Source organism: Phaeoacremonium minimum (assembly GCF_000392275.1).
Source record: "Phaeoacremonium minimum UCRPA7 unplaced genomic scaffold PA7_03_scaffold_496, whole genome shotgun sequence".
NCBI lineage: Eukaryota > Fungi > Ascomycota > Sordariomycetes > Togniniales > Togniniaceae > Phaeoacremonium > Phaeoacremonium minimum.
This window is the reverse complement of record NW_006921398.1, coordinates 74,693-89,132: the sequence shown is the minus strand read 5'-3', so window position 1 is coordinate 89,132 and position 14,440 is coordinate 74,693. Positions and strand designations below refer to the sequence as shown.

Here is a 14,440-nt window from a genome sequence, read left to right as displayed (position 1 = left end):
CAGCGTTGTGAACGATTACCCCCCAAACACTCATCACACATACACCATGGGCAGCATCACCCCACAGTCGGCCGACTCCCTGCCGCTTCCGGAGCCGTTCGCATCCATTCCTAGAGAACCCCTTCTATTTGGTCCATCGCCAATCCAGCACCTGCCTCGGATCTCCAAGGCTCTCGGTGGGAAGGTCGCGATATACGCCAAGAGAGAAGACTGCAACTCCGGCTTTGCATATGGAGGAAACAAGACAAGGAAGCTTGAGTATGTCTTTCAATAATGCTTATCGCCTGAGTGATGCACTTACTCATGTTGCGCAGGTACTTCGTACCAGCTGCTCTGGCAGAGGGCGCTGATACACTCATCAGCATTGGCGGTGTTCAGTCAAATCACACTCGTCAGGTTGCAGCAGTTGGAGCAAAGATGGGCCTGAAAGTGGCTCTCGTACAAGAGAAGTGGGTAGATTGGGAAGACCCGGTCTATGAGAAGGCGGGCAATATTCAGCTATCACGGCTCATGAATGCCGATACCAGACTAGACCCATCACCGTTTGGCATCGAGCACAAGCCGACTCTAAAGAACTTGCAGGCCGAGTTGGCTGCGGCTGGTCGCAAACCTTACTATATCCCCGCGGGTGCATCCGACCATCCTCTGGGAGGACTTGGCTTTGCCAGGTGGGCGTTTGAAGTTGAGCAGCAGGAGCGCGAGCTCGGAATCTTCTTCGATACCATTATCGTTTGCGCGGTCACTGGATCTACCATGGCTGGAATGGTCGCTGGCTTCAAACTAGCTGAGAAGCTAGGATCACGTCCCAGAAAGGTCATTGGAATCGACGCATCAGCCAAGGTCCAACAAACTGCAGACCAGGTGCTCCGCATTGCAAAAGCAACTGGCGTCAAGATTGGTTTGAAGGAGAACGACATAACAGAGAAAGACATTATCCTCGATGGCAGGTACCACGCTGGTGTATATGGAATCCCCGATCAACAGACCATTGATGCCATCAAATTTGGAGCAGCGACGGAGGCTTTTATCACAGACCCTGTCTATGAAGGGAAGAGTCTAGCAGGTATGATGGATTTGGTGAAGAACGAGGAGATTGCGGCAGGATCAAACGTACTGTATGCGCACTTGGGAGGCCAACTAGCCTTGAATGCTTATACCTCTATGTAAATGACTTTTCAAATCGAAAGGTGTCGACAATTACAATACGAGCTTAATATGACTGACTAACAGGTCAAATTTTTTGGTTCCCTATTAGAACCGTTGATACTTCGAACAAGATTAGTAGAAATATGGGAAGCTTTGAAATTTATCTCATAGAGAAGGCGTTGAAACTGTAAGTTATCTAGAAGATATTATGCCACTTGTGCTTTAATAAAGTCAACAATGATCGGAATATCCTCCAACAATGTCGCACCACTGGGAGTCCACCCCAATTCAGCCCTTGTGTTTACGCTGGATGCCGTATTATCGGCCACAGCGCCGAAGTGGAACCAGCCAAAATGATCATTTACCTCCTCCGGCGTGATGCTGACAACAGGAATGTCTAATTGCTTCCCTACCTCGGTAGCAACATCCTTCACCGCGACACTCTCCTCCGCCACCGCATGGTACACGGACCCGGCCTTTCCCTTCTCCACGGCTAGCCGGTACAACTTGGCCGCATCGTCACGATGACCAGCACACCAGCAGTTCTGACCGTCGCCGACGTAGGCTGAGACACCTTTCTGGAGGGCGACGGTGACGAACGGGCCTGAGAAGCCAGAGACACCAGGTCCATGGGTTGTGGGTGGTAGACGAACAACACTAGCACGCACTCCTTGCTTTGCGAAGTCTAGACATACCGCCTCTGATGCACCACGGGCCGCACCCAAGGGGATTGACACATCTGGCCCATCGTCCTCTTTGCCAAGCTTACTGCGTGCCAGCACCATGGTTCCTGATGTTATGACCAGAGCACGGTCACCTTTTGCAGCGGCTAGAACAGAGCCCATTGCAGTGATAGCGGCTCTATCAGTAGCACAAGCGCCCATGAAATCGGCAAAGTCGTGAATGAATGCCAGATGAATCACAGCATCGCATTCAAAGGCGCCCTTCTGCAGAATCTCGATGTCTTGGATGGTACCGAATAGGGCTTCAGCGCCTAGACTCCTCAGTTGTTCAACTCCCTTGTTGCTACGAGTCAGACCGAGAACCCGATGACCTGCGGAGAGTAACTCTTTAACAACAGCCGTGCCGACGAACCCGGTCGAGCCCGTAACAAAGACACGCATGGTGAAAGTTGGAAGGTAAGAGCGATGATACTCGTTGAATATGAAGGAAGTCTGTATTAGTCGAGGCGGGTCGCTTGATCAGGTTGAAAGTATTGTTCAGCCCATCTGTCACAGAAGGAAATTAGCCAGCAGTTTATAGTTCGGCACATCTGTACAAATCAAGAACAGGTCACAGACTTTAGTCATGGTAACTTTGAAGCCGTCACTTCGAAGCGTAATCTGTCCAGGTCGTAATGTGTTTCTTGGGATATCACTCGACAATTCGAGTCTCCACATCATTGGCTGATAGTGAGGACCCCTGTCAGGTATATTCCTCCCGCGTTTATTACAGCGTTGACTATCAAAGTACCCGTCTTACCTACCGATCGTACCAATCGTGCATCCCCAATTCCGAATTGAAGTTAGTGGGGGTTCCAAGTGAAACCAAGCCAAAAGCTATATTAGCGTGGCGATCGGACGGGCCGGGTAGATCGAAAGCGAAGGGTCCGGAGTCAAGGATACAAACCTTAACATCTCCATACTCTTGATGGAACCAAAGCACACACTTATCGAACGACCTGCCGATGATAGCTGAGTAGGCATCCGTCTTCTTCCATGCAAGAGAGCATGGACAAGCGTGTCCGAGCTTTGGAGAAGAAGCCAAGATATAGACGCAATTCTCGCTTCGGTTGTCGAAACTGCAAAATACGGAAATTGAAGGTCAGTCGAGTCCCTTCCTCAGCATGCATGTTGTCATATAGCTAGTTTGGTAACTCATACTTCAGTGTGACGAGACGAGACCCCACTGCATCAAATGTCGTACTTACGGGGTCTTATGTAACTTTGCATTCAATGTGCCTGATCTCCAGCCCCTCACAGAAGAACGAACAAGGCAAGAAATCGGTAAGAGGCAAAAGTCGCCCTCACCACAATTTGCCATTAGTAACGCCATCTGGTCTTATGATGGCTCAACTTTCTATATGATCAATCGTCAAGATCAAGAACTGTTCGATCGGTTTCGCTACCGAACTCTACACAGTCTCGGTGGCTCTGCCATGGTGGAGATTTACAACAGCTACATGTTAGGAGCCTCATTCACGGTGTGTACAGTAACGCTCCGGATGGTTTTCAATATCTAATTACTCACATTTGTGATCAGTGCCCTTTCCTGATGCATGGCACACTGGCCATAACGGCTGTCCACGATCGATATCTCGGCGTCACTCCCTCTAATCGTCGCTCTGTACAAGAATCATATCATTGGTCCCAGTGCACAGTGTTATTCAACAAGTTTTTACAACAATCTATCCAGGAGAGACACAAGGACCCCCTTTGGGCCACAGCTGGTATAACTGCAATCCTGACCTTCGCATCTATCAATACCTGTCCCTTAGAGGAGGCGTGGCCGCTCGGCGCCCCCGAGTTGTCTGACCTAGAATGGGTACGACTAGGTGCTGCCAAGATGGCCTTGTGGCAGTTGATTGACCCCTTGCGGCCAAATAGTGTATTCCGTCCCATGTATGAGACGCTTGCATGTATGCGTCGACAGTTGCCGACGGTAGGCACCGACGGCGTCGGGTCAAAGTTAAAGGATGTTTGCGAGCTAAACGACTCATCTACACAAGAGAACAACGCCTACTTTTCGGTTGCGCACAGTCTTTCCCGGCTTTTGGGTCTACCGCAAGACGAGTCTCCGCAAGGCAGAGTCATGACTGTCTTGGGTCACATGCATAAAGAGTTTGGAACCTGTCTGGAGAAAAAGGATCCCGTCGCGCTTCTTTTACTGTCCTTGTGGTACACGAAAGCCCGTGAGGCTTACTGGTGGATTGATCTCCGTGCGAGACAAGAATTGCCGGCGATATGTGCATTCTTGCAGCGGTATCATAGAGAAAACAAGGCCATACAGGCCCTTATACCATGGGACGAGGCGAAGGCTCTCGCGTACTGAAACATTACACAACTGTAGGCATTTAACCTTTTTGGAGAGAGTACAGACTTGATGAAAAAGATAGACTTGGCACAGCCTGATAACACATCATCAGACAAGCGAGAGACGCACGCGGCCACCTTGCAATAACGATATTAAACGGTTATGACTTGGGTCCAAAACAAATAATTGAGAACGCAGCTAGCGTAATTAGAACTCACTTGCATTAAGAAAAGACAAAGATAGTTCCAGGGTAGAAATTCAGGCGGGAGTGGCAGAAGGCAGGTGGGTGTGGGCTCAACCGTCGTTACGTCGGCTTAGTGCGGCATTGGCCAGACCATTCTGGAGCGACGTCATCATCACACGCTGCCGGTTGCCTCTTCCCTTCAACCAAAAACATTCAAAAAGCAAGACCTGCCCTCGTCGCAGACTAATCTGTGCGTCGCGCAACAACATTTAAGTAACCAAAACTTATTCAAATCGTCTCAACATCACATCAATTCCCCAAAAAGATAGCAACATGCCTCTCGTCGTTCCTGGCATCACCTCCAATAACGGAGACAAGACTGAGGAGTGGACTAACAAGCTCGTCGGCAAGACTCTATCCGAGGACTCGTCTAGCGAAACTGTGAGTAAACCATCTGATTTCACTTTGCCGTCGTCTTAGGGTCTTGTGAGATAGCATCGAGTCTACAAAAGCCTTGAGATGCCGGCTCTCCTACTACCTTTGATTCATCAGTATTCAGGCACTAATTACCGCATGTTCTTAGAGCTTTGCGAAGCGCGATCTTCCTCAAGAAACCCGCATCATTGAACCTGGCATGATGGTGACCAAGGATTTCAAGCCAGAGCGTCTGAATGTTCACTTGAAGGAGGATGGCACTGTCTCTCACGTCCAACATGGTTGAGTACCGAGAGAAAAGAAAGCGACCTTGATCTCAGGATATTGATGGCAAATCATGGCCACAAACCGCGGATGCTCGGTCTTGTAAATTAGCGCTATGAATGACACAATGAATGTACTGCATCACAAGCAATCGTTCTCAATAAACGTCGACACTGATACATGTTTCTGGGTATGACACACATATAGCACTGACCTGGAGATTAAGTCGTGATCTACAATGAACCATGCCAAAGGACTGCAGAAAACGGTACCCCGCTGACGACACACCTAAAATCGTCGTGGCTGGTGCGCTGTCTGCCCCTCCAAGATTGCCCCTCCTTAATGCAACACGCCACAACTAGATTGACCCCGCCATCCGTCACAAGCGCGGGGCAATCTCAGTTTGATGATCGATCATCCACAGCCAGCTACATCACGACGCGACCATTCCATTCCCAAGACGACCCGCGACGTAGCTTTGCTTCCACAGTCTCCCTTCATATTCGCTGAGCCTTCCAAGTAGTCGTCAACATGTTCAAAAAGGAGTAAGTCCCTTCCTGCCGCACGAGACCTTCACCTCCAGCCCGCAGTCAATCTCTCCTTACGATCCGCTTCCTTTTCTACGCGGATCTGTCGTGAACAGAACACAAGAGCCCCATCTGCTAACGTTCGCGCCAGTATGTCAGCTGCTCCCAAGCAGAAGCTCAAGTCGTCCGTACAGCGTTCCCTCCGCCAGTCCCTTCTCTCCACCTACCCGCTCCTGACGCCCTACATCGACGAGGTCCTCCCGAAAAAGTCAAACCTCTCGCAGATGAAGCTGCCCGACCGCGCCTCCCTCTACGTAATCGACAACACGCCCATCTTCTACCAGCAGGACAATGGCGCGCCTCTCCTGCCCCATCTCAAGCTCGTCCACCGCTTCCCCGCCGCCTTCCCCTCGATACGCATCGACCGCGGCGCCATCCGCTTCGTGCTCAGCGGCGCCACGCTCATGGCGCCGGGGCTTACTAGCAAGGGCGGCAGGCTGCCGGAGCCGAGAGACGTGGGCAAGAGGACGATTGGCGAAGAGGAGATATCAGACGACGGTGTCGATGCTGAGGGGCACTGGAGCAGGGAACTGGAGAAGGGCGAGCCGGTGGTCGTCATGGCCGAGGGCAAGGAGGAGGCATGTGCCGTGGGACTTCTTGTTGCGGGCACGAAGGAAGTAAAAGAGAAAGGCAAAGGGCCTGTTATCGAAGAGGCTCACTATTTGGGAGACGGGCTGTGGAGGCTGAATGTCGATTAGAATGTCGACCAGCTCAAGAAGGGGGTTGCTGGTCAACACAGGACGAAGACTACAGAGTGAATCGTCCCTCTTGAAGCCTTGGTTACGAATGTTTTAGGCAATATTCAGTATAAATAAGGTGATAACATATTAGTGTGTGCGTAGCCAAGTCTTGGCTTTGAATATGATCAATGGCGACGAGACTCTTAACTTAATTGCTCACCGCCTCACCACAAGAAGGTGACTAGAACACAGAAGGACCTACAGTGCCAGGCTTGGATAGAAGGTCAGGTCTGTCCTGTCTTATCTTGTGATCATGGATCTGCTACCATGATACGCTCTCAGAAGTTGTGAAGCAGGCTTCCTTCTCATCCCATCGACTATTGCATTACCTAGAAAACTGGTATTGGAGCTTGATGGCGACTGTATGCTGTGTGTTCAAACCTTCAGTGTCGGTGTCAAGTCTTATCAGAGTTTTCATTGTGTCTGGTACATTCCCCCCGATGGTGGTTGTGTTCTAGAGTTCGAATGTTCTCTTGGCAGGTGGAAGCACTTCAGACTTCCCGTCCGGCACAAGGGAGCGAATGTGGTTCCCAATCAGCGACAAGGCAAATTGGTCCGTCGTTGCTCCCTTTATCATGTCGAGAAGTTTCAAGTCATGATCCCGATGAAAAAGATACGCCCAAGGTCGCATCTTCTTCTCGGAGGTGAATGGGAATGCTAGGGGACCCTCCCCATGTTCACTATCCTCGCGCGAGGAACTTTCAACAAAGCCACATACTACCACGCAATCGAAATAGACTCGGTTCGACCTCTCAGTGAAGAGCTCGGCGAATCCGACAAATCTTTATGCCCTTCTGACATGAACCGATTGTGAGCTGCGTCCCAGGAGTTTGCTAATATTGGAGAGATACGTGTTTTCAGGCCGGTTGAGTCTTCAATTTGAAATTGGAAAGAGTGAATCAAGCTTCTCCTTGTTTGGTCATAATCCTTTGGCCGAACTCACTTGAGGATGACCACGGTGGTAAAGACTCGAGATCCCACCCTAGAATCTGGGGAATATATCCTGTGGTCCGCATACTGCCACACAAACCCTTGCAGTGTCTGAAACAAAGAAATCATAATAACCTGGTTAATCTTATTCTCTGATGTGCAGCTGAGACTAAGTAGGTGACCATAGCCCAACATCTCTGGTCCGGAGACTTCCGAGAAAGCATGTATCTGTATCCCCTTGTTCGTGACGGTGTATGGCGGATTTTCTATCAAGGGGTTATCGGTATGAGTAATGTCGCCGCAACTTCCAATCTCTTTTGGGATATTTGCGAATGCGCCCCTATAGAAGTTTGGATGACGTTTAGTTGACCAAGCAAGGAGACTGAGATCATCTGACTCTCTCGCAATCGATTCTGGGAGCCGCAGGAAAGCCTTCCCGCCTTCTCAATAAATGAGTGGCATGTTCACATCAAAGATATCAAGCAGGCTATAAGCCTGATCCTTTATTCTTGATGTAAACCGGTCAGCCGCCCACGACATCCTCCTCGCAACCGGTAGTGAAAACATGGCTTCCGCACTCATGAGCACAGCGATGTCGACTCCGGTGATTGAAGAGATCAGGTGCGACAATCCGTACTTGCAGCCCCTCAGTACCCATTACTGATCATAAAAACAGATCGATCTGGGCGCAATCATATTTTGCAGTGTCCATCCTCTCTTGAACCATTTGCATTTCGCCATAGACTAGACGTCGGAATCGGGCTGTAAGTCGCTCAACCATACGATTCAGACTGAGGATTCTTGGTACCAGCGGAACATCAAGTTGATTGACTCTGTCAACTCGGCGCTACTGCTTTTGTCAATGCAACAGGTGTGAACCCAGGCCCGAGTGATGGAAGCCTCGCGGGCCAGATTACAGACATTTTGAATCTTGGCAAACCCTTTCTTCAGCCTCGCCCGTGGGAAGTCTTTCATGTCTTGGAATGAGACCTCACCCTCTTCCCAAGTATGAGAGAAAATGAAGCAGTCCACATCACCACAGTCAGTATAATTGACGAGCTTCATAAGTTGTCGTGTCGATTAACCACATTGTTGGTCTGGATTCGCTCTTCCAATATGGGACATTTGTTGCTTGATATCGTTCAAACTTTATAGATACCTGAGCACCCGAGTACCTGTGTTGCAACTTATCAACATAAGTCTAGGTTAATTTGCAAAAGGGAGCAATTGAAGCCTCGAGGATGATCCAGACTTTCAGTTGGTGACAAGCCACTGGAATCAGCCCGCCTGTCACACGCAATCAGCCTACATTTGGCCCACACGAACTCGACCAATCCAAATCACTCCCCTTGGATGGCGTTAGCAACGATGATATTAAAGAAAATTATTGGAGTATTAGAGCTCTTTCCTTGCGTGCGCTTTTTGAGACATAGTAGAAGCTGTGAACAAGTTAGGTTTCAGCCCCCTTAATCCAGTCGTCTCTACTGAGCGCTCTTCCAAGGCCGCACTGCAAATCTGAGGCAGTACCTTCTGGTCTGTCTTTTCTCGTTTAATTTTCTAAATATCCGTGAGACCATGCTGGGCAGACTGTCTTTGAGATTTGCCCTTCTCAGGTGAAGATGTTCCCAGGCGAAGGATGCGACAGCTTGCCCCTGAGTCAAAGTCGCCCTCTTGTTGTCAGGACTGAGTGAGGTTACCCCAGCTGTCTACTCCAACTCTTTAAATCTTTGTGGTTTCCTGTCACACAAGATTCAGGAGTTATGTTGTGGTCGTCTTTTTCCGATTTCGCTTGAGATCCGTCTCGTTTTGAGCCAGCTTTTGAACGGTGCTCGACGGTGAGAAAGCAGACTGTCAACTGTATCAGCAGCTGTGGCTGAAGGGGAGCGCGAAGGGACGTGATCTTGCACAATATGAGACATGGTTTCGAAAATAGCAAGCCAATATACACTCGTAAACACTGCGAGTGCTTGCCATGGTGAACATCCATCCTGGATGCTGCGGAAGATTATATTGAGAATCGATACCTGGAAGAGAATGTTTTGCTGAACGAAGAAACTGAGTGGAGGAACGGAGAGAGGTGAGTTCAAGCCGCGGAGCTCATAGCAGTTATGCAGACAAGGCGTGAAACAATCCGGACAGCACTCGGATTTTCACTTAAACATAGACAAGTCACTACATCACTTTCCATGGAAGTAGCACTATAGTGCATCAGAACAAGTTTCATTTTTCTACGGAGTGTAGTTGCTAGCAAAGGCCATCCTCAACACATCCACCACGAGAAAGGAACTGCCGCAAGGGTTATCCCTGTCCTCTAATGATCTCAGGTCGAGGGGCCAACATTTTGCGTCCGTTATGTTGACGTGTGACGATGTGAAGCAACCGAGACTGAAGCAGTCTATTTGACGAGATGGTAGCCCATCTCATGGGTCATGTCCTCATCCATCTGACCCCACATCTTGCGCAAGAGGTTGCGCGGGCAGTGGAAAGCCGCGAAGATGGACAGCTCAGAGAGCTTGACTGGGCAGCGATCCTCGCCCATCTTAGCAACGAGAGTGTAGGTGTTGGAGACGTCCATCAGCTGGGCGTTATGGAACTCTTCCGCATTGGGATCTCGCTGCACGACCGTGTCTCTCTGATAATCAACGTGCCAGTTGGTGGCGAGACGCTGAAGGTAATCCATGACGCTGAGCTTGACCCAGGCCTGCGCGTCCACCATCAAATAACGGTCGGCAAGCAGATAGATCTTGCAGAGGTTGGACAGAATGTTCTCTCGCTTTCCAAGGTTGATCTGGGGCACCTTAACGCCGGACTTCAGAACCTGGATCAGGCGGTAGAACTCCATCGGGTCGATGTCTTCAAAAGACATGGTGTCTTTCTTAGCCTCCATCCAGGGGCCACTGAGCATCTTCTTAAACACGGGGGAGAAGTCGGTCAACAGTTTCTTCGGGACGAAGAAACGCTTCTGGACGCGAATATTGCCATCCTTGTCAGCGCGGCCGAACTCGCAGCAGATCTGGGTTCTTGAAGAGAGTCAGTAACGAAACATTTTTGTAGATCCAAATTCACATACCCTTGCTCGCAGTACACAAGGTACTTGATCCAGTCACCGAAACTGAAGGGAGGGGTCTCATCATCGATGGGCTATTCAAATAGTGGTTAGCAATGGACTGAAAGTGAAACTCTGTATAATAGAAGCTTACATTGCCATAGATGTCGACCATGTCATTGGTAGCATCGATCTCGCCGTCGGTAGCACGGTCACCAGGAGCAGAGCCAGTTGTAGTGTAGTCGTAGGAGATTGGGTAAGCGGGCTCTTTGCCTTTGTCAAGAGCCGGGGCGGAGCGCAACTCGGTGTCTTCGGTAGTAGCCGTGATGTTCTCAGCACCGACGACTTTGTCAGCCTGTTTGACGAACGGACCACCAAAGATGGACTTGTGAACTGCGTCAGGGGAGGAAGTGGTGTCTTTGTGAGCCTGCACAGCCGCTGTGTTCTCAGGAGTGTCGGCCTCGGGAGATGTGATCGCGGCACCGGAAGAGACACCAGTCACCTTGTTCTCGTCGGTAGTTGAGACATCATCGCCCTCTTTCTCATCATCAGTAGAGGAGGTAACGCTCTTATCATCGTCGTTGTCAGAAGTGGCAGCATTGGCTGCGGCACCCAGCTCCTCAATAGAGTTCTTAGCAACATCATTGACTTTAGTATCCTCCTTCTCGGAGATAGTAGAAGCTGCCTGAACAGCGGAGTCCTCGCCAACATCAGAATCATCGTCAGACAGACCACTTGTGGTCTTCACATCAGTGACGGAGGTAGGAGTGGAGGTTTCCTGAGCTTTCTCAGGGGAGGGAGACATGGGCTTCTCAACATCGATGTTTCCCGCCATGGCCGCCGAAGACTTGATGGTATCCACGAGAGTAGAGCCTTTATCGTTGTTCGTGACGGTCTCAGCTGAGTGGTGAGAGTGAGGAGGAGATGCTGCCAGGTCTGCAGGAGCCGCAGCCTGGATGTTCGTGTTGTCGTTGTCAGACATCTTGTGTAAGACCGAGCACAAGACTGAGATGTGAGGGTAGAGTGTGGTGTACGAAGTGATGAGGAAAAGAAGAAAGTGATGATTTTACCGGGACGTTTGTCGATGGTCTTCAACGAGTAGGACTGATGGTCTGGTTGAAGATGGTCTTGAAGAAGAAGAGAGGAGGAGACTCGAGCAGGCTGAGAAGAAATGGGAGGTATTTATACCCGTCCAGTGAGCGCAGCGGAAGTGGCCTTCTCCTGAAAGATAGCAGGTCTGATAGACTATTGTCCTTCTATAACGACAATGCAAGGTGTGATTTGCTTATTGTATCATGTTCTTGTCGCTACCGAGGACAATGATCTGAGAAAGGGGATATTGTTGGTGAATCGCAGGGGGCTGCAGACAGGGGCGTGAGGAGGTCAGGTGCTCGGCGGAGACATTTGCATGAAAGAGCGGAGCCTTCTACTACTTTGTGACTGAACATGTTAGTCTACCTGGAACCGGAAGCTTCTAAAGAACCTTACCGCTGCAGTCCTCTATCACTTAATCGAATGGCTGAAGAAATTGCTTTGTGTGCTTCAACGTTCATCATCCGGTCATGCTGGCCCAGAGAACCGCTCAATTTCTCCTGTGAAGAGTGCGCATGCCGGGCTGGCCAACCGGCCCTTGAAGTTGAGTGGATTAGAGAAAGCTTTCTCAGACGGGGTTTTCCCTTGAATCGTGAGGTCAGTATGGCCCTGACACACTACACGATTCCCAGGTACAAGCCATGTCTGAAGCAGTTTCTTACCAGGCACCGCGTCGATGTCCGCTGACCTTTCTGTGTAAGAGACAGGTTATGATCCTTCAGTGTAGGCAAGATCGATCTCGCCTTCTGAGGAAGGCTCGAACCTGTTCAGTAGTGGTAGTATAGAGAAACCACACGCCATCCATACCGCGATATCCTGCCACTGGGTAGTGAGAAGGAGCATTATCCAGGGAAGCCACTACCCAGCTACATTGCTCCCTTTTTCTCGCCCAAGATACGATGAGGCTGATAGAGCAAATGTTCAAGAGGAGGAGTTGGTGGATTCCGTGAGACGCCAAGCGAGTTATGACCTTGAAAAGAAACGGCCAGTGCTGAGGTGCTGCTGTACATGCCGCGAGGGTTCATCACTGAGCAATGCTGTCTGGCTTCCATACCATTGAGGGTTTTAAAGAGAACCTTCCAAAGACAAGCTGCCTCCAGAAGATGTTCGGCTCGAAGACGCTTCTGTTGGTGTCCTGATGAATACGAAAGAATCGATATCAGCGAGAAAGAGCGTCGCAAGTAGATGAGGCAAGTAGAGATGTTCACTTTACTCTGGGAAGCAGCTATGGACAAAGGCGTGTACACGATGGGCCGGGTCCGGCATTCAGGGCTTACTTCCGCAGGTAAAACCAGCCTTGCTCGGGATTACTGTAGATTTCTACACCATCAGTATGCTCCAGACTCAGACATTGTCGAAGATAAGATTCGAGTTGGTTAGGGAACCGATATGGAGTGTATAGGACATGTGAGAGGGAAACTGGTCTTTGTTCCTGAAAGATAGGGGTTATCTTGTGGTAGGAATCAAATTGCCGATGGATGCGTATGAATGCATGCTGGGTGCAATCTAGGTCTTGGACAGCGTTATGGATTGACCCCATACGAAGATTGAAGCAGTGAGATGGCCATGGTCAAGCTCAGGAGCTGTCGGCTATATCCTTGACAGTCGTATACAGCTTGTGCCAAATCAATGTAATCGTGCCAGGATAGCGGTTGGTTGCCGACGAATCTGTTGGGTCAAGAAGATTTGTAGCTGTATTCGACACCTCCGTTACGTAAATTTTGAGACTATCTAGTCTGTCTCACGTTGTATAGATCACCCTTTCAGAAGAAAAGCCATGGAACTGTCTGGTGTGGGTGGTAGTTCGCTCGGGAATCGTTGGACATTCTTAAATATCAGTTGATGGCGAAATTGAGAATCTAGTTGCACGATGCTTGTTGATATCATCAAAAAGATACGTAAAGAAACTGCTCCTGTGCATACTGCTGCTGCTGCTGTATGAAGATCTCTTGCTTTGAAGAGATCAAACAAATGCAGCCTGGGTAAACCTGAGATTTTCAAGTCGTCACCGTGTATAGAGATATGTCCCGTTGAATAGTAGTTACACTTCAGGGATGAAGCGGTCAAGGGGGTGTTGAAAGGGTAGAAAGTTGGAGGCGCTGGAGTAGTAAGTCGCCCATGTCAGTTCATTTTCTATAGAAGAGATGGACAGAAGCATGGTCAAGTAATGACAATGGATGAGTACACACGCCACATTGGGTACCCTGAAGTAAGGAAAAGCCCTTCCGACAATATGTCATTGCGATTGGAAATCTAGCTCACGAGAGCGTCTATATGGGTCAATGTGATGCCATTGGATGAGCACTCAGTATTCAATTCCTGGGGCCCTAGGGCATATCACAGCTATCGTACAGGTTGATCTTTCACGTTGGTCAGAAAGAGCGTATGTAGAGAGACGATATAGAAAAGGGTAGACAATAAGATAGCGTGCTAGGTCGTTGTGACGAAAACACCTCAGTAAAAGCTGTAAAGCAGAGGTTGTAAGCGTCCGCTTCATATCAGTGAAGCCGTGACGGGTCAGAGAAAGTCGGGGTTCAATGAAAAGCTCGGGGTTCATGGCCGAACAGGACGGCCTCTTGCGGTCCGGAGGACTGGCTGGTATCACAACATAATGGTCACACAATGGGGGGGATTGGGGTTTCAAGGGTTGAAGAGTAATAACTTGGAGGCGCCGAATTAGTACGTGAGCCGTAGAAATCAACTTTGACAGACGTCGTGGACCAGGCATGAATAAACAGCCATAGAAAAGACGGTATGGGCAGGTAAACCAGCGATGACAGGTTTCTGGCAATGGGGATATAGGTTGCCCTTGATGTGAGTAAAGCTCCATCTAATCATTTCTGCATACAGCGGAATCTTCCATTGCTCTATCTTGTACGCTTCCCAGAGCTGCCAATGCTGACTATCACTCGTATGCTTGAGTAGAAAGCCCAGTGTTCCCTCATCCATCCCAGCCTCTGCCAATAAACTAGCCCGTTATCAC

General features: G+C 49.6%; 5 protein-coding genes across 5 annotated transcripts; 3 read left to right on the top strand and 2 right to left on the bottom strand.

Annotated features, from left to right (window-relative positions):
- Positions 1 to 46: 46 nt before the first annotated feature.
- On the top strand, positions 47 to 1,167 carry UCRPA7_6776 (putative 1-aminocyclopropane-1-carboxylate deaminase protein; the record flags this gene model as incomplete). Its single annotated transcript, XM_007919312.1, has 2 exons — positions 47 to 258; positions 315 to 1,167. 2 exons carry the CDS (start codon positions 47 to 49, stop codon positions 1,165 to 1,167), a joined length of 1,065 nt encoding a protein of 354 aa, XP_007917503.1.
- Positions 1,168 to 1,352: 185 nt separating this feature from the next.
- Positions 1,353 to 2,270, bottom strand: UCRPA7_6775 (putative nucleoside-diphosphate-sugar epimerase protein; the record flags this gene model as incomplete). The annotated part of the gene is made up of 1 exon (XM_007919311.1): positions 1,353 to 2,270. One exon carries the CDS (start codon positions 2,268 to 2,270, stop codon positions 1,353 to 1,355), a length of 918 nt encoding a protein of 305 aa, XP_007917502.1.
- Positions 2,271 to 4,696: 2,426 nt separating this feature from the next.
- On the top strand, positions 4,697 to 5,084 carry UCRPA7_6774 (putative pua rna binding domain-containing protein; the record flags this gene model as incomplete). Its single annotated transcript, XM_007919310.1, has 2 exons — positions 4,697 to 4,804; positions 4,947 to 5,084. 2 exons carry the CDS (start codon positions 4,697 to 4,699, stop codon positions 5,082 to 5,084), a joined length of 246 nt encoding a protein of 81 aa, XP_007917501.1.
- A 509-nt stretch (positions 5,085 to 5,593) lies between these two features.
- Positions 5,594 to 6,347, top strand: UCRPA7_6773 (putative pua domain-containing protein; the record flags this gene model as incomplete). The annotated part of the gene is made up of 2 exons (XM_007919309.1): positions 5,594 to 5,607; positions 5,741 to 6,347. The coding sequence occupies 2 exons, from the start codon at positions 5,594 to 5,596 to the stop codon at positions 6,345 to 6,347; spliced, it is 621 nt and encodes a 206-aa protein (XP_007917500.1).
- A 3,367-nt stretch (positions 6,348 to 9,714) lies between these two features.
- Positions 9,715 to 11,347, bottom strand: UCRPA7_6772 (hypothetical protein; the record flags this gene model as incomplete). The annotated part of the gene is made up of 3 exons (XM_007919308.1): positions 9,715 to 10,339; positions 10,390 to 10,460; positions 10,520 to 11,347. 3 exons carry the CDS (start codon positions 11,345 to 11,347, stop codon positions 9,715 to 9,717), a joined length of 1,524 nt encoding a protein of 507 aa, XP_007917499.1.
- Between the last annotated feature and the right edge of the window lie 3,093 nt (positions 11,348 to 14,440).